The sequence below is a fragment of the Dunckerocampus dactyliophorus genome, chromosome 4, assembly GCF_027744805.1.
Source record: "Dunckerocampus dactyliophorus isolate RoL2022-P2 chromosome 4, RoL_Ddac_1.1, whole genome shotgun sequence".
Taxonomy (NCBI): Eukaryota; Metazoa; Chordata; class Actinopteri; order Syngnathiformes; family Syngnathidae; genus Dunckerocampus; species Dunckerocampus dactyliophorus.
Window position 1 is genome coordinate 33,262,300 of NC_072822.1, and position 20,343 is coordinate 33,282,642.

Below are 20,343 nucleotides of genomic sequence, written 5' to 3' on the forward strand. Positions count from 1 at the left end.
AAAAAAATTCAGACTTATAAAATTGTTGGTCGTGCCGAAAAATGCGCACATGTAGTTGTATTCAATGTTTAAAAAACACTTTATAGCTCTCATGGAAATACATTTTAAAATAGTTATGTGGCTTTCATGGCTCTCTTAGCCAAAAAGGTTCTCAACGCCTGCCTTTAAAGTGATATGTGTTCAGCATGTGTTTGAACCCAGTCTTTTCTTCCATATACAGTGGTGCCTTGGATAATGTAATTAATCCATTCCAGAAGGTCAGACTCAAACCAAAATGGACTCTAACCAAAGCAAATTTTCCCATAGAAGGTAATGTCAAGCCAATTAATTCGTTCCAGACACCGAAAAATGTTAAATGGATAGTTCAGATTTTTTGACATGAAGTTGTATGACATCCCCATCTGCAGTACATCAACAGCGACTTGCCCCCCACTTGGTCCCTTAAGTCCAGTTCTGGTCGGATTTCGGTGATGAAGAATGTGACCTCAACTGGACTGAGGGCCAAATGGGGGGGTAAGTCTCTGTTGATGTACTACACTACTGATGGGGATGTCATACAACTTCATGTTAAAAATCTGAACTATCCATTTAACACAAACACATTTTATAGAAAATAATTCTAGTTTTACATGCAGAAAATGATTGAAAAATAATTACAAATGACAAATGAATGGACAACTGAACATTTAACATCACTTGTACCTGTTTTTGTTGGAAAACCCCCTACAAAACCATCAATTAACAAAGTAATAATACACTAGGTCCCCAACTTATGAACATCCGACTTGCGAACATTCGCGGTTATGAACACAAGCCGACTGGTCTATATTTTATTTTATTTTGCCTTGTAGTCACTCTATCAGTATTTATACTGCTACTGTACATGCTTGACCAGTAGAGGGCACTGTGACACTGCTAATGGGACCAACAGACGCTGGGCAGAGAAAGCTAAATGGAAAGCTAAATTGTAGCTGTATGATAGAACCTGGACAGAGCGTGTGATTAAAGTTTATGAAGAGTTAATAGGCCTGCTTAATTCTACACCACCCACAGAACACTACCTCTTTTAGTGTGTGGTTGTTTAATGAACATAAATACAGAGTGTGTCCAGCCTTATGCTGGTGATACTATCACTAGAGTCCGACCGATAAGGGATTTTTGGGGCCGATATCCGATATATCAGCTGACAATATATATAATGGCCAATATATGAAAGAAGAGCACTGATCTACACAGGATATATATTGTACATGAACATAAGTACTTATAATACCCAAAATAGGATTCAACACAAAGAAGCAGAAGATGACTAAATGAAAATTAGGAAGTTTTAATTAGTAAGACTGTCAACATAAGGACATGCCTAGCTCTTTGTGATTTACTTGTAGCTGTTGCCACAAATTTGTAGCGTTCTCTGCTTTGCTAGTGCTGGAGCCCTGGCTAACTTGCACATGTTGCATCTAACGTAACCCCTCCACACCTTATTTACTCTTCCCCTCTGCCTGTCAAATGAAAATATATATACATTTAGTGCTTTTTGGTAATTAGCGTAGAATTTGATACTATAGTTGAGCATTTTAATTTTTGGTAATTAGCGTAGAATTTGATACTATAGTTGAGCATTTTAAAATAAAAAGAAATGTCTGCATTCTGCTCAAAGGGATAATACATAGGCTAATGTGAGGTGTTTTTCAACTAATATGTTATGTGTTTATTAAAAGCTTAGTCCTTTCACAAAAACATCTCACCAATATGAATTGGTTATATTTACTACCTGTTGAAAAGTTCCATATGCAGCCACTAAGTATTTGCAGCTCAAAAACAAAGCAAACATTAAAAGCTGAAAAAAAAAGTAGACTACAAACAAAATACATACCAGTAATCAAAACATGCATCATGTTACTAGACTTAATACAAGACACTAAACTACATTTTATGTTGCAATGTAGCAGCTTTCAAAACATGCAATATATCAAATGGCAACTAAATACATTATTTGGAACATTTTCCAGATGATTTGAATGAAGACATTAACTTGTGAATGTATGAGTCCTTGTAAATCCTGCAGGGAAGTATTAAGCGAAGTTTCACTTTAAAACGTTGTATAGTAGTCTTAGATAAAGGTGGACACGTGTATTAACAATTGCATCTATGTTCATCTCACAGAGATGCAACGTATACAACGTTAAAGCGTTATTTTTGATCAATCCTCATCCACAAATCCATCAAAGTCCTCATCTTCTGTATCCCAAATGAACAGCGGGGCAAGTTCTCCATCAAACACACCAGGTTCCCTGTCGTCATTGTCAGTCAGTCTTGTTGCCTTGCGGCGCCTCAGAAATGATGCTGGCTTTTGCGAAAGCTTGAACAACTGTGCAAGCAGACACGTTATCGCAAGCATCCACAATCCATTCACAAATTGTGGCGTAACTCGCACCGCGCTGCCTCCCAGTCTTAGTGAAGCTGTGTTCGCTAGCTGTCATCCATCGCCGTGTTTACACCGATGTCTTCCTCTTAAAAATTACCACAGGTAGCAGTTTCTGTACATTACCATGGCAACCAAGCACAACAGTCTTGTGTCCTGTTGTGTGTATCGCTTGTGTGGTTCACCGGGATGTCGAAAGTGAGCGGCACGTCGTCGTGATATAGTTGGGCTGGATGTCTTTGTCTGCAATGTTTTTACTGCAGTAGGAGCGGAAGATGGCCAGCTTTCCTTGTAATCCGCTGGATGTTGCTGCGCCACGGTAGTCCTTGCCCAGATGGATAGATGGCGCTGTTTCATAAAATATACCTATATAAAAACTGGGGGCGTGCCTTTAGCGTTCTCAGTCATGTCCACCTTTCCTCTATACAAGCACTGTGTCGGCAGGAGACGCTCCCAGTCAGTCGAGCGGAGCGCTCATAAAAGTCACACAGCAACACTGACACAAGATTTTGGAACTCGGTACACACAAGGTGTGCCGCATTATAAGGCGCCCCGTCCATTTTGGACAAAATTTAAGACTTTTAAGTGCGCATTATGGTTGTGAAAATACGGTACGTTCAATTTTTTTGTGTCATTAACGCATGCAAACATGCAACATGCAAACTCTACACAGGTCTTCCCGATCTTCTGACTTTGTGGCCAACATGCTAACCACTAGCCCACCGTGCAGCGCATTTAAGAAACCAGCGTGAGGGAAATAGATTTTCAAATGTATATGCCATCTCTTAACTTGATTTAAATTTTGAGTTAACTTCGTGCTGCTAATACATAAAAAAAAATATATATATATATATACTGTATATATATAAATAATAAAATCCTGCCCTGCCGTTTATCTTTCTTTCAGTAAAATACAGTAAAAAAAAAGGGCATATTTCATGGTAATGGTAATTGTTTAATTTATTTTGAACATGCATACAAGTTACATTGGAATACATCACATAGTACAATTCACAGTTCTACATGTCCAATATGGAGTAGGAAGAAGCAAAGCTTCTTTAATCCTACCCCCATCCGTTTCACATCAATTGCAATACATTATTTCACTTCATGTATTCGAAATGTACTATTTGCCATTTTTAAATACATAGGAAAATGATAAGGTGATATGATAAGGTAATATAAGGTAACCGTGTGACGTGGTGATAATCATGATTAATTGCGATTAATTTGATTACTAATTTAAATAAGTTGACAGCCCTAATTGTTTTACAAAGTCACAGTTTAACATGGTGTAACAAAAAATGCAGTTTCTTTTCTCGCTCGTCTCCTCGTAGAGCCAACTGAGAGAGAGCGGCAGAGTGACAGTGCTGCTTTCTGTGTGTGAAAGCTGGGTTACACTTTCCGTTCCAAAATCCGTCAGAGACACCGTTTGACTTGATACTCCGTGCGGCGGCTGCTGCCAAACTGCAGGGGGCAGTGTATCAAACACGCGTATACCACGATACTAAACTAGAGCAGAAGAAGTTTGCCATTGTTTACTTGACTTCCAACATGGCGACACTTGCGTCTACTTCTTGAAGGAGAGGATTTGTGTTGTATTTATTTGCTGCTGTGAAAGAAAAGGAAAAGAAGGTGGTCCACGCGTCCTTTGAATATATGATTTATTGTTAATTTATTTCCCATGTATTAGTATTACTCCAAAACAACTACCAAATTTTTAAGGTCAGGTTAATGTCAAATAGTACAAATATTGTTTCACAATAAAGGTTATCCTGCAGTGTGAACGTAGCCCTACGTTGTGATTCCTAATCGTCGTCTTCATTAGGAGCTGTTCACATTGTGTCTGTGCACTGAATGCAACGGTAGAGCCTTGCAACGCCAGCTTGTCCGACCTAAGTTTAATTATTGTGGCCTCAAACAAACCAAAAAAGCTGTTAAATCATAGTCCACAGTAAGCTTCCACAATCACCCTTGTTTGGGTCCTGCAGACGTCCAGCAGCTGATCGGTCGTCGAGAAGTACGTCCCACTCAGCCACAGGGGTGGAGCTCCACTTTGAAGCACAGAGATCCACAGCCACCCCATGTTAAAGACGAAGAGGAGGAGTCACAGACCTGCCACGTTAAAGAGGAGGAGTCACAGACCTCCCAAGTTAAAGAGGAAGAGGAGCAGTCACAGACCTCCCATGTTAAAGAGGAAGAGGAGGAGTCACAGACCTCCCAAGTTAAAGTTGAGGAGGATCCCCAGCCCCTCCACATTAAAAAGGAAGAGGAGGAACTCTGGACCACTCAAGAGGGAGAGCACCTTCTGGGACAGGATGAGGCTGATATCACAAAGTTGCCAATGACTGTTGTCTCTGTGAAGACTGAAGACAAACCACCTGAGTCCTCACAGCTTCATCACAGTCCAAGTGAGGAGAACAGAGGGGCGGAGCCTCCAAGTGGCGGCTCACCACAACACATGACAACAGAAGCTGATGGAGACCACTGTGGAGGATCACAGGCAGACAACCTCTTAGCTCCGCTATCAGATAGTGACGACACAACGTCACACGTCAATGTAAATATGGAATCACACATGACAACACACGCAGGAGAAAAACCCTTCGGTTGTTCAGTTTGTGATAAAAGATTCGCTAGAAAAATTAAGTTGCATTTACACATGAGAACACATACAGGAGAAAAACCTTTTAGTTGCACAATTTGTGATAGAAAGTTCTCTCTTAAGGGAAATATGGTATCACACATGAGAACGCACACAGGAGACAAACCTTTTGATTGCTCAGACTGTGGCAAAAGCTTCTCTCGAAAGGGAGACAGGCTTGCACACATGATAACACACACAAGAGAAAAAGCTTTTAGTTGCTCAGTTTGTGGTACAAAATTCTCTCGTGAGACAACAATGCTGGCACACATGGGAACGCACACAGGAGAAAAACCTTTTAGCTGCTCAGTTTGTGGTAGACAATTTGCTCTGAACGCAACAATGCTGACTCATATAAGAACGCACACAGGAGAAAAACCATTTAGTTGCTCAGTCTGTGGCAAAAGCTTCACTCAAAGGACACACATGCTGTCACACATGAGAACACACACAGGAGAAAAGCCTTATAGTTGCTCAGTTTGCGGTCGGAAATTCTCTCAAAAAACAGCAATTGTGACACACATGAGAACGCACACAGGAGAAAAACCCTTTAGTTGCTCAGTTTGTGGTGCAAAATTCTCTCATAAGGCAACAGTGCTGGCACACATGAGAACACACACAGGAGAAAAACCCTGTAGTTGATCAGTGTGCAATAAGATTCTCTAAAGAAAGGAATTTGCGTTTACACATGAGAATGCACACAGGAGAAAAACCCTTTAGTTGCTCAACTGTGGCAGAAACTTCACTAATAAGAGACATATATTATTACATATGAGAACACACACAGCTGAAAAAGATTTTAGTTGCTCAGTTTGTGGTGCAAAATTCTGAAGACAACAATGCTGACACACATGAGAACACAACACAGTAGAAAAACCTTTTAGTTGCTCAGTTTGTGGTACAAAATTTGATCGCAGGGCAACAATCCTGGCACACATGAGAACACACACAGGAGAAGCTTCATTGCTCAGTTTGCGATAAAAACTTTTCTAAATCACTTATTTGGTCACATATGAGAACGCACACAGGAGAAAAACCCTTTAGTTGTTCAGTTTGTGATAAAAGTTTCTCAGGAAAAGGGAATTTGCGTTTACATATGAGAACACACACTGGGGAAAAACAGTTTAGTTGCTCAGACTGTGGCAAAAGTTTCACTCAAAAGGGCAGGAATGTTATCACATGTGAACACACACCGGAGAAAAACCTTTTAGTTGCTCGATTTGTGGCGGTACATTTTCTCGCAAGTCCTCATTGAATAAACACCTGCAGAGTCACTGATGAGCCATTGTTTGTTTCGCCTGACTTCCATGCAGGCAGGGTTGGTGTCACATCAGAAAGTAATTGTCTGATGCTGTATTTAAATCTGGACAGTGAATGCAACATCAAATTGTTTTTGATGTACTGTGTGTGTGTGTGTGTGTGTGTGTGTGTGTGTGTGTGTGTGTGTATGTGTGTGTCATGGTCTGAATTATGTTTTCCTATGTATCTATCAACTTGATGGTAATTTCCTTGTATTCATAAAATGCAAATGATCTGTTGCACCCTCCAAAATCCAGGGTTTTGTGGCCTTGGTGAGTTTCATGAGACAAATGATTTTCCATGTCTATTTCTTCTACTTTGTTTGCTGTGATCCATGCAAAGCTTTGTTGTTTTTTTTTTTCAACTTGACACATGCATTTGTTATTGTAGAATGAATCTTTCTGTAAACTCTGGTTGCACTAAAGAAGAGGTCAACTTGATCTGAGGTTGTATAGCAGTTCTTTCCTAACATGTTTGGTTAAATTCCCTAAGTTTGATGTGTACCCCTTCCATAAGTTGGTGTGCCTGCCAAAAGCCCCCAGAAGGATGTCCGGATAAGGAGTAACTTCTGGTAATGTCACGTCCTTTATTGTTTGGAACTCTATTTAACTGTTGTTGAATAAACGAGTGAGCCTTAGTTAAAATAAATTCAGTTGTAACAAACAGATGCCTGTGAATATTCTCATTCATGCAGGTCAGGGGTGTCCAAAGTGTGACCTGGAGGCCATTTGTGGTCCGCAGCTGCTTTTTCACTAGCCTGTGGCACATTTAAAAAATGTAATTTAACAAGAAAATGTATTAAAAAAAATTTAAAAACGCATATACAGTATTGCATATACACTAAGTCCCCAACTAACGAACACAATTGGTTCCAGACGACTGTTCTTATGTGGAATCGATCTTAAGTAGGGGAAAAGGTAATATTACCAATGATATAGGTACTACATGTACGTGTATACATATACAGTATATGTGTATGTATGTAAATACGAGTTTGGATGCAGTAGTAATATTAAACCAGGATAATTAATGAAAAAAACAAAAGTGATATAATACGTAATGATACATGTTATTTACCTTTGAAGAGGAGTGGTCAAGCATACGTCATTGTGGTGGAGTTGGAGGAGGAGTTATTGAAAAAAAAGGACAAGTCGTTGTTAGACTCTTCTAAAAGAGATAGTGTTCTGTGGGTGGTGTAGAATTAAGCAGGCCTATTAACTCTTTATAAACTTTAATCACACGCTCTGTCCGGGTTGTACAATTTAGCTTTCCATTTAGCTTTACACTATCTCCCCAACTCTTCCTCTGTTGGTCTCATTAGCTCTAAGGCTGCATTAGCAGTGTCACAGTGCCCTCTACTGGTCACGCATGTACAGTAGCAGTATAAATACTGATTGAGCGACTGACTACAAGGCAAAATACAATAAAATACAGACCAGTCGGCTTGTGTTCGTATCCGCGAGTGTTCGCTAGTCAGGTGCTCGTAAGTTGGGGACCTAGTGTAAAGTGGTATGCAAATGTTTGACCACCCCTGACAATTTCCATCATTTTCATTGATAAATCATTGGGTGTTTACAAATCTACAAATTCATTTAATGTCTCAAATAACTGATGGGCAGAGCAATTTTTCAGGAGTGAAATGAAGTTTATTGGATTAACAAAAGATGTGCTATATGCATCACCACTGCACTTTATTCCAAAATGAAGCTGGCTTGTCCAGATGTTCTTTTGCATACCTCAGGCGACGAACTAGAAGTTGATGTTTAAAGTTCTTTGGAAGTGGTCTGTGGGTTGTCTTAGACAGTTCTCACCATCCTTTGCCTTTCTGATACATTCCTGATCAAAATCTTAAGACCAGTTGAAAAATTGCTAGAATTTGCATTTTGCACATTTGGATCTTAATGAGGTTTTAAGTAGAGCTACAATATGCAAAAACAAGAAGGGGGAGTGAGACAAAAACATTTGGAACTTGTAATTTAAACAAAACAAAAAAAAGCTGAAATACGTTGTTTATCACCTGATCAAAAGTTTAAGACCACAGGCTATAAAAGCCAAAATCTGTTCATAATGTTCATTTTCTGTCAGGCATTCCCACTGTCATGCCCTCCTGATGGTAAAGCTAAGAAGCTTTCTCTTTTTGAACGTGATCGGATTGTGGAGCTGCATAAGCAAGGCCTCTTGCAGCGTGCCATGGCTGCTGAGGTTGGGAGCAGTAAATCAGTCAATCTAAATTTTTGGAAAGATCCTGAGCATTATGGAACAATGTCAAGTGGTAGAACCAAAAAAAATCACCTGCGCTGAGCCGGAGGATCCGATTGGCTGTCCATCAAGACACAGGGCGGTCTTCCACCCACATTAAGGCCTTATTGGTGCCGACTGCAGCGCAATAACCATCAGACGGCATCTGCGGTAAAAGGGTTTAAAAAACAAACAAATTCAAAGACCGCGTCTCCTTCAATGCCACAAAAGTGCCCGTTTAGACTTTGCCAGGGAGCATCAAACATGGGACATTGAAAGGTGGAACAAAGTTTTATTCTCTGATGAGAAAAAATGTAACCTTGACGGTCCAGATGGCTTCCAACGTTTCTGGCATGACAAGGAGATCCCACCTGAGATGTTTTTTACCCGGCACAGTGGAGGGGGGTCCATCATGGTCTGGGGTGCTTTTTCATTCAGTGGAACATTGGAGCTTCAGGTGGTGCGGGGTCGTCAAACGGTGGCCGCTTACATGCAGATGTCCCAGCGGGCATCCCTCATGACTGAGGGCCCTCGTCTGTGTGGTACCAGCTGGGTTCTTCAACAGGACAACGCTGCAGTTCACAATGCTAGCTTGACCAAGGACTTCTTCAGGGAGAATAACATCACTCTTTTGGACCATCCTGCATGTTCCCCTCATTTCAATCCCATAGAGAACATTTGGGGATGGATGGCAAGGGAAGTTTATAAAAATGGCCATCAGTTCCAGACCGTTGATGCCATTGATGAAGCCATCTTCACCACTTGGAGCAATGTTCCCACTAGCCTCCTGGAAACACTCGCATCAAGCATGCCCAAAGCCGTTTTTGAAGTGATGAACAAGAACGGTGGAGCTCCTCATTACTGAATCCTACTGAGAACATTTTTTGTTCTGGTTTGGAAAGTTTTGTTATTTTTTGAGTGATGGTCTGAAACTTTTGATCAGCTGATAAACAGTCTATTTTAGTTTAATTGTTGTTTTCAATAAATTACTTTTTCAAACAGCTTTTTGTCTCACTCCCCATTCTTGCTTTTGCATATTGTAGCTCTACTTAAAACCTCATTAAGATCCAAATGTGCAAAATACAAATTCTAGCAATTTTTCATTTGGTCTTAAGATTTTGATCAGGAGTGTATTTTTCCTGGCCTACCACGTCTGGCCTTAACAGTAACTGTGTTTGTGCGTTTGCATTTCCTCAGCATGTTCGTCACAGTGGAAACTGATAGCTGAAATCTCTGACATACCTTTTTGTAGCCTTCGCGTAAGCCATGATGGTGAACAGTCTTAATTTTCATTGTTTTGAGGACCCCATGTTGCCGGTTTTCACAGGAGATTCCACGAGAAAACTAATTAGCAACTTGCCACCTTAAATACCTTTGATTAGAAGATCGAATGCATCTGTCTATGAAATTCAAGGCTTAATAAGCTCACGAAACCCATTTTGTGTTCCAATTAAGCAGTAGTAGGTCGAACAGCAGAAATGAAGAAAAGACCCATAATTTTACAAGAAGAAACTCAAAATATATATAAAAAAAGATGTCGTATTCTAACCACAAAAAAGTCACAATTTTACAAGAATAAATTTGAAATATTATGAGGAAAAATAATGTAATTTCAGTAGCATATAGTTGAAATATTAAGTCTTAATATTATGAGAAACAAACAACAAAACATTTGGAATTGTTGGAAAATTAGGTTGGGGAAAAAGTCACAATATTATGGGAATAAAGTCATAATATTTCAAAAAGAAAATTTACAAAGCTTATTTAAGACGAAATTTGAAATATTTGGACATTTAAAAAAAACACACGGAAACAGCAAAGGACCGAAGTTGATACTAATAATAAGTAGGGATGTCCCAATCCAATCTTCAGGATCAGGATCGGCTGCCGATCCGCTGTATTTGTGAAGATCGGATAATATCGGCTTCCGCCAAAAGATCGTGACGATCTGGTTGCCGTATCACGTTCGTAACACTTGAGCCACACTCCAACATGGGAGGTGCAGTAAAGCGCCTCAAAGCTGGTTGCTTCTTGACTCCCGCCACCGCCAAGAAGAAGAAAACGCAACACCACCATGCAGACATGTCCGCGGTGTACCGTGTTGAAGTTAGTTTCACATTGGACATTTGGCTCCGTGGCTACAGTGGTAGTTCCCTCTCACTGTGCCCGGACTGCTGCGTCGTGGTGTAGGGAGCTCGCACGGGAAGTGCCACTCCGGTTGCTTATAATCGGGACGGACCGCACAAACACTACTAAACATGTCGGAACGGCGGCGAAAAACCTTGGGAGCTCCTCTGTTACAGAGCGTGAATGGAAGCTAGCGGGGTTAGCCAAGTTTAGCTAGTGCAACTGTGTGTGTGTTTGTTTGTTTTGTGTGCGCGAATCAGGCGGAATGAGTATATTTTCAGTGTTGTGTTTTACTGCTTTAACGTAAGAACCGTTTTACAATGCCCACTGACGACGTGCAGGTTCTGAGTGAAAAAAGACGAGAGGCCCGTTTATTCTCTCACCCGGCGCATATCAACCGTCAATTACCATTCTCAACACACACAACACATTCCGGCCTTCAAAATAAGAGCGCTCTTATTTTATAACAAAATGGGGGTGTCATTAAAATATCTTACATTAATAACGCGATTGAAATTACATCTGTGACTACATCTTCCTTAATCACAAGCACGGGCATTACAGTTTGTTGAAGATTTTGTAGCAATATGTACCGAGGCTGACATCCCATTAGAAAAGTTAGCTAAGCTAAAGACAAAATGGTCAATAAATGTAAGAATTTTTGCATTTTATTCACTAACCCAAATAGCACACACTGTATGCTGGTAAACACCCAACAAATCATCAAGAAGTCCCAAAGGAGACTGTACTTCCTGAGAAGACTGAGGAAATTTGGCATGTCCACCACAATCCTGAGTTGCTTCTACAGATGCACTATGGAAAGTGTCCTTACCGCCTCCATCACTGTTTGGTACGGTAACTGTACAACACGTGATAGGAAGGCACTCCAGCGGGTGATCAAGACCTCACAGAGCTTTTACCCACAGGCCATCAGGCTTCTCAACGAAGCACTCACACACGCCGCACGCAACACACTCATAACACTATATATCTATTTATTTATTTATTTGTTTGTATCAATGTCTCTTCTGTTGTTGTTGTTTAATTTATTGGTATTTATGTTTCTTATGTTCTTATTCTTTTTCTTGTGTTTTCTTTCTTTTTTGGGAGAATGAACAGAACAAGAATTTCATTGCATAGCAGAACTACCTGTTTTACTGTGCATATGACAATAAAACTCTTGAATCTTGATTCTTGAATCTTGAATAGGACCCTAAGAGTTTGTTAAAAAAAATCATATTCTAAATCACACCACAAATTGATCTACAAGCATGTCAAATGATTAGTCCTACCCAGAAGTATTTTGCTTGAGCATTTTAGTTTTATCTTTTATTGGATGGACTTTTATTGGATTAGGGACCTGACTCACAGAGTCAAAGCCAAACAATACTGTTGGCCATGCTGTTTAATAAAAAAGTAAGTTCAGCAATACTTGGGTCGCATTATTTTTTATGCTTTGAAGAGCTATTTTCATAACCATATTCAATTCCACAAACTCGTGTTTGGAACAAAACTTTATTACTATTAAAAAAAACAAACAAAAAACACTATCGGATCAGATCGGCAAGACTATAAAAAGAATCGGATCGCATCGGAAGCCGAAAAATGTGGATCGGGACATCCCTCATTATAAGCTTTCTCATCTACATTATATTACTTAATGAGCTGGTATCCTGTCATGGACAGTGGTGTGAAAAAGTGTTTGCCCCCTTCCTGATTTCTTATTTTTTTGCATGTTTGTCACACTTAAATGTTTCAGATCATCAAACAAATTTAAATATTAGTCAATGACAACACAACTGAACACAAAATGCAGTTTTTAAATGAAACTTTTTCTTATTAAGGGAGAAAAAAAATCCAAACCTCCATGGCCCTGTGTGACAAAGTCCAGCCTTTGCCTTTTTCTTGAGCAAAAACTTTGAGATGCGTGATGGGAAACTCAATTCCTTTCACTGACTCGAGTTCTTATGAGTCACTCACTGGCGTGAATTAAACAGAAAATCACAAAGCACATTTTGATGTTGAAGTTCAACAGTAAGGTTGCTTTAATAAAATGACTGACTGAGGCTACTACTACACCAACCTGCAAAGATGCAAAACGTTTCATTCCATTCGGAGCAAGGGGAGGGGCGGGGTTAAACACACGCTGTGGTGCTCTTGGAGCCAATTCGCTCGTGACCGACACTTCAGTCAGTGTTGCCAGGAGGAAGGGAGACAGGTTACTGAGACACAGAAGGGGTAATGAAAAATTTGACCCTCAAAGCTGCAGCACATGTTTTTTTAATGCTAGTCTTCAATAAAGACGACTGTTACCTGGATGCTGCTTTTTCTTTTTGTTTTGTGGTGTTTTGGTGATGTTGTGTTGTTTGGTTTTAAATAGTTAGAAATTTGCATGAAGAACTTTGACCTATTTTGACCTAATTTGTCTATTGAGATGGCTATTTTTGTGTTTTATAGTATAACAAGATATTTTTGTAGCTGTTCGTTGAAGTTTAAATAAATTCATTTCAATAATAAACATTTGCTATCATGTATAATTTACATTATGTATGTATGTATGTATGTATGTATGTATGTATGTATGTATGTATGTATGTATGTATGTATAGTACTTTAGTAATCCCACAGCAGGGAAATTCACTTGTTACAGCAGCAAGCAAGATACGCAAGTAAAGAATACATAGTGACATAGTGACTACAACATGGTTCAGGTGGTGCAGGTGTTGTAGAGCCTGACAGCGGTTGGTATGAAGGACCTGCGGAACCTCTCCTTCTTACACCGTGGGTGTAACAGTCTGCTGCTGAAGGAGCTGCTAAGGGAACCCACAGTGTCATGTAGCGGGTGAGAGGTGTTGTCCATGATGGATGTCAGCTTAGCCAACATCCTTCTCTTCCCCACTTCCTCCACGGAGTCCAGAGGACCGTCCAGGACAGAGAATAAATAGTACTAGAAAGTACTAATTAGTAATTAATTTTACATAATACACATTTGGTCATAACTTAATTTAAGACAACATAAAAATCTGAAGAGCCACTTGGGAGACGAAAGAGCCGGTTATTTTTACTGAGCCGAGTCAAAAGAACTGACTCTCTAAAAGAGCCGAAATTTCCATCACTCCTTTACGTCACTCTGTCGCTACTGCTCTTCTTAGCCTTCCGGAGCTCCTCCTTTCTGTTCCTCAAGAAGACGCGAGACAAAGGGGAAGACAACTCAATGTGATCGAGTACATAACTTTCAAAATGTTGAAAAGGTTTGTGAAGGAGGGACTAATGGCGGCAGCTAATTAAATATTCGTGAAAGAGGGATAGCGTCGTACGAGGAAGAACTTTCTCGATCGAGGGGAGAACGAGCGACATCGACAACAACAGGAAGCTGTTTGCAAGGCAGGAGTTATAATGCATAGTGAGGGTATGTATATTTATACTTTGTATATCTTTTATACAGATCCCGTGAGACAACGTACAGGAGTTTTATTTATTAAATCACTATATCGTAAATATATAATCCAAGATGGCGGTCAGTATATCCCAACATTCTTTGCGCGCCCACCTTTCGACAAAATAGTTCAACATGGCGGCGCTAAGTGGCCGAAAAAAGCGCGACTTGAAATGTAAATACAGCTTTTTTTTAGTCATTAGAACGTGTAGCTCTAGATATGTAAAGGTTGCTGTGAAGCTTAAATTCGCGTTTAAATACAAGACCTCGACTACCCAAATGTTGATCGACCACCGTGCTGTTCGTTCCTTGTTAAGCCGGAAAGAGAGCCTCGTACCGGGGCTGTGCAGACACCTTCATGCAGGGACCTTTTTTTCTTTGGTAGAAAAGCCTTGACTCTTTTACTTAGTTGGTAGACTTCGTGAATTCGACTTATGTCTTACTAATATATGTGACTGTTGGATAGTTCCCCAGGATTAAATTCGAGACAATTTGAAGGACAACAGACCATAAAGAAAAGTATAAACAGTACAGATTTGGAGAATCATTTGGAAATCTTTTTTTACCGATGTTGTATGTTGATGTGCTCAAACTGCAGTTGTTGTCATTAATTTCTTCTGCCTTAATTGTAAAGATTCAGGAATATATTTTGCTTTTCCAATTATTCTAATCCACTTAATATTTTTCATATATAGCCACAATTCTCATGTGAAACATGACCACACATGTCCTTCCCTTTTCTGTGCGTTCTAAAGAGAGAAAAACAGCTAGCATGTGGGAGCTAACAATGCACATAAATGGGACACAACTATTTCAACTATAAAACCCTTAAAAAAGCCCCTTTAAAAAAACACCAACAGTGTTCTATTTAAATAACTAACCTGTGTATAAACCAAGCTACAGTAACATTAAATTCAGTGACACAGTGCCTCACGACATATAACGGGCCCACTCCAAAACAATGCCTTACGACACCAATCTGTACTGACTGGGGAAACAAGAACAAGTAACTACGAATAGACAACCAAATGTAAAGTATCAGCCCACATTCCATGTTTTGTTTTACATGGCTTGATGGGCTGTGTTGCAATATCAAGCACTATGTGTTCCATGTATCAGATTTAATATCATGGTAACTTACTTGATGGACAGTTGTCCGTCCGGTCCAGCTGGCCTGGGGCGTCTTTTCCATTTGATTTTGGGTAGGTGGGAAAAAGTTTGTACCACTGCAGGGGTTGTTAGCGCTAACAATTATATGTATATATGTGATACAACATTTATACCATGCCGCTTCACTTTCTCTTCTTGCCCCCTCAGCTTCTAAAACCTGTAGCTGATCCTCCGTATATTCAGGCTCAAAAAGATAAGGTCCTGGATCCTCATTTGTCCAAAAGTGGTCGTCAGCGGCTCTCGCAAAGTCTGCCACGATTTGTAGTTGCAAACAGACACACACGCTTTCTGTGCTGCCATTGTTGATGGAAGTAGTGTTAGTTCTTATCTATGGGCTCTGTGAAATCAATGCGCCCAGGAAAGAAGTTTTGGTAATGTTTAAAATAGGGCTGTCAAAGCAAACACGTTAAGTTAACACGGCAGTTTCCTTTCACGGCCCACATTTTTTTGACTCGCGATTAAAGTACACATGTCCTGTTTGACCCTCGGCCCACACCGTAGTTTGAGGAAATGCACTGGCGTGGCAGCTGATGTGAAGCCAGAAGTGGGAACAAATAAAAGGGTATTTTAAATGGTGAGTTTAGCTTCACAGCCCTGGCAGATGCCTCTCTCGACAAGACCAAAGTTATTTGTGTTGCTTTGAGTCGAGTTGTCACGAAGTACGTCGCCGGGGAGAAGAGAGAAGTTACTGGTGCACTGCAGGTGTTTTTTTAATTATCAATTATACAGTGCTACCGTGGCATACAAGGACTAACAAGTTTTTTTAAGATACGGGCCGTCTCTGCGGATTTTGCATTGAACGGCTAGCTAAAATTTGGGCTAGCAGCTAGTAGTTGTGGGCAGGCATAGCCGAGGACAGCTGTTTGGGGGCTTGTGTCGAATAGCATTAGCTCTTGCTAGCGTTAGCATCGCACTGGCTGGTCACTGCGAAAGATTTTCAACACACACATTACATATGTACATTATAGCAATTTCATTTGTCTTATTTATTATTTATTGTGCAAAACTATGACCGGAACAATCCAATGTTCTCGGTTCATGTGTCCTAGTTGTTGAAAAAAAATGTAAATAAGTTAATAAATAACTCATAAAAAATTGCAGTGGCGGCAGTCCGCTCTGCCATGCCGCCCACCACCACAGCTTCAAAAAAATCTGAGGGGAAACCCTGTGTTTATTTGTATTATTTTATTGTTAATTTTATCTTGAACTAAAAAACAAAGTATTCAACAATTTATTTCCATGCATTCGTATTATTCCCAAACGTGCATCAAATAAAATACAGATTTGTGTCAAGTAGTAAAAAATTGTTTCACAAAAATAGAGGCAAAAAATGTACAGTTATTCCATGTGATCGGTATCGGCAGATCTCGCTAATGGATGACCAGTCAATCGACAGCATAAAACCCTGATCGGAGCATCCTTATTAGAGAAGAAAATTGATTTGACGATCTTTGTTTTTAAACATTGTTATAATTAATTTCATTTATGATTTAAAATCAATTCATCATGCATGTGTCTGACCTACTGCAGTCTGAACGGTCAGGTCGCATATATCCGATCTACAGTATATGTCATAGACAAGGGTGTTCTGCTGTGCAAGACATGGATAAAAGGTACAGTACCAACCAAAATTCTTCAAAAAAGAGTCTCTGAAGCGGGTTACGGCAATGTCCCACCACTTCCGGCTCTAACCTCCACCCACACGCTCCTCGGAACAGGCGTCGCAGCAAGTTCCCCACAATCTTACATCGCCAAAAGTCTTGCCCTCTTCCTTTTTAATCTCTTACGCAAAATCACTTGCTGACAAAATATGTTGACTCCTATTGCACAAAATCCTTGAAACTGCCACAAACGCACCAAGAAAAGGCAATGTTGCTTCCGTAAACACATGGCAGTGAGTTTGACATTGTGCTTTTGCTCATTCGTGGACGCTGTGTTCACATTGACAAGTCGGATTCTTTGGCTATGTGAATGACCACATGAAAAAAAAATTGGATTTCAATGCGAACGTAGCCCTATGCGGTGATTCCTAATCATCATCTTCATTAGTTCTTTTCTTTGCGTCTGTGCACTGCATGCAACGGTAGAGCCTTGCAACACCACGTTGTCCTTCCTAAGTTTAATTATTTTGGCCTCAAACAAACCAAAGAAATGTTAAATCATAGTCCACGGTCAGCTTCCACAATCATCCGTTTGTCCCCTGCAGACGTCCAGCAGCTGATTGGTCGTCAAGAAAAACGTCCCACTCAATCACAAGGGTGGAGCTCCACTTTGAAGCAGGGAGATCCACAGCCAACCCACGTTAAAGAGGAAGACGAGGAGTCACAGACCTCCCAAGTTAAAGAGGAAGAGGAAGAACTCTGGATCACTCCGAAGGAAGAGAGCCTTCTCGGGAAAGAGGAGGCTGATCTCACCATGAAGTTGCCATTGACTGTTGTGTCTCTGACGGCTGAAGACCTTGAAGACAAACCACATTCCACAATAAGCTTCCGCCAAAATTTATGTTTGTGTCCTGCAGATGTCCAGGTGCTTGTTGGTCGTCAAGAAGAACGTCCCCGTCAGCCACAGGGGGAGAGCTCTACTTCGGAGCAGGAGGATCCCCAGTCCCTCCACGTTAAAAAGGAAGAGGAGGAACTCTGGACCACTCAGGAGGGAGAGCACCTTCTGGGGCAGGAGGAGGCTGATAGCACCAATTTGCCAATGACAGTTGTCTCTGTGAAGATTGACGACAAACCACCTGAGTCCTCACAGCTTCATCACAATCCAAGTGAGAACAGAGGGGCGGAGCCTCCAAGCGGCAGCTCGCCACAACACATGACAACAGAAGTTGATGGAGACCACTGTGGAGGATCACAGGCAGACATCCTCTTAGCTCCGCTATCAGATAGTGACGACACAACGTCACACGTCAATGTAAATATGGAATCACACATGACAACACACGCAGGAGAAAAACCCTTCGGTTGTTCAGTTTGTGATAAAAGATTCGCTAGAAAAATTAAGTTGCATTTACACATGAGAACACACACAGGAGAAAAACCTTTTAGTTGCACAATTTGTGATAAAAAGTTCTCTCTTAAGGAAAACATGGTATCACACATGAGAACGCACACAGGAGACAAACCTTTTAGTTGCTCAATCTGTGGCAAAAGCTTCACTAAAAAGGATAATATGTTAGCACATACGAGAATACACACAGGAGATAAACCTTTTAGTTGCTCAGACTGTGGCAAAAGCTTCTCTCGAAAAGGACACAGACTAGCACACATGAGAACACACACAAGAGAGAAAGCTTTTAGTTGCTCAGTTTGTGGTACGAAATTCTCTCGTGAGACAACAATGCTGGCACACATGGGAACGCACAGGGGAGTAAAACCCTTCAGTTGTTCAGTTTGTGATAGAAGATTCTCTCAAAAAATGTATGTGCGTGCACACATGAGAACACACACAGGAGAAAAACCTTTCAGTTGCTCAATTTGTGATACAAAGTTCGCTCTGAAAACAAATATGGTATCACACATGAGAACGCACACTGGAGAAAAACCCTTTAGTTGCTCAGACTGTGGCAAAAACTTCATTAAAAAGGATAATATGGTAGCACATATGAGAATACACACAGGCGATAAACCTTTTAGTTGCTCAGAGTGTGGGAAAAGCTTCGCTCGAAAGGCGCATTGGCGATTACACATGAGCACACACACACTAGAAAAAGCTTTTAGTTGCTCAGTTTGTGGTGCAAAATTCTTTCGTAAGACGACAATGCTGGCGCACATGAAAACACACACAGGAGAAAAAACTTTTCAGTGCTCAGACTGTGATAAAAGATTCTTTACCAAATCACTTATGCTGTCACACGTGACAACACACACAGGAGAAAAACCCTTTAGTTGTTTAGTTTGTGACAAAAGATTCTCAAGAAAAAACAATTTGATTTCACACATAAGAACACACACTGGAGAAAAACCTTTTACTTGCTCAGACTGTGGGAAACGTTTCACTCAAAAGGTAAACATGATGGCACACATGAGAACTCACACTGGAGTGAAACCCTTTAGTTGCTCAGACTGTGGCAAAGGCTTCACTAAAAAGGCAAATGTGTTAACACACATGCGAGGGCACACGGGAGAAAAACCTTTTAGTTGCTTGATTTGTAGCGGTACTTTTTCTCGCAAGTCATCTTTGAACAAACACATGCAGAGTCACTGATGAGCTACTGTTTGTTATTCCTGACTTGCATGCAGGCAGGGTGGGTGTCACATCACAAAGTAAGTTGTCTGATGCTTTATTTAATTAGACATTAAATGCAACACTAATTTGCTTTTGATGTGTTTGTCAAGTTCGGAGTGTTGTTTCCTAATGTGTCTAGCAACTTGATGTTTAGTTCTTAATATTCATGAAGGTAAGTCGTCAGCTCTTGCTTCCTGCAAAAACCAGGGTGGTATCGCCATGATGACTTTCATGGGACAAATGTTTGCTGTGATCCGTGCAAAGCTTTTTTTGTTGGTTGTTGTAAATGTCTTGACACAGAACAATATGTTGAGTTTATGACATGTTTTGTTGCCATTTATCTTCATGGGCGCTATCATGCCAGAGATGATTCTCCCACCTGGATTCAATCACATAAAAACAATCTTCATAACATTGTGTATTTGCTTGTGTACAGTATGAATTTCTGCCATCTGGTAGGTTTTTGTGGCCTTTCTATTTTTAATTATAATTATCAAATATTATTAGTTCAGAGTAAAACAAGTGAAGATAATGGCTTCCATGGCATCACTATGAATTGGATAATATGACATTTGCCTGCTGGACATTAAAGTTTTACAGCATTCTCTTGAGTCTCGATTGTTCATGAGCCTTTCTTCCTGAGCTGCCATTTTGAGTTGTCTTGAATACCGCCGCAAGATGGTAGCGGTGTGACGTCATGGAAGAAGAGAGGCGGAAGTGAGCAGTCCTTGGAGATGAGGGATGGGGGAAACTCGATTTTTTCACTGACTCGAGTGT

At 40.4% G+C, this 20,343-nt stretch overlaps 1 protein-coding gene across 1 annotated transcript; it reads left to right on the forward strand.

Moving 5' to 3' along the window:
* Positions 1–13,868: 13,868 nt before the first annotated feature.
* Positions 13,869–20,143, forward strand: LOC129179734 (gastrula zinc finger protein XlCGF57.1-like). Its single transcript, XM_054773378.1, has 2 exons — positions 13,869–14,142; positions 17,546–20,143. The coding sequence occupies exons 1-2, from the start codon at positions 14,130–14,132 to the stop codon at positions 19,543–19,545; spliced, it is 2,013 nt and encodes a 670-aa protein (XP_054629353.1). The 5' UTR covers positions 13,869–14,129; the 3' UTR covers positions 19,546–20,143.
* The last annotated feature ends 200 nt before the right edge of the window (positions 20,144–20,343 follow it).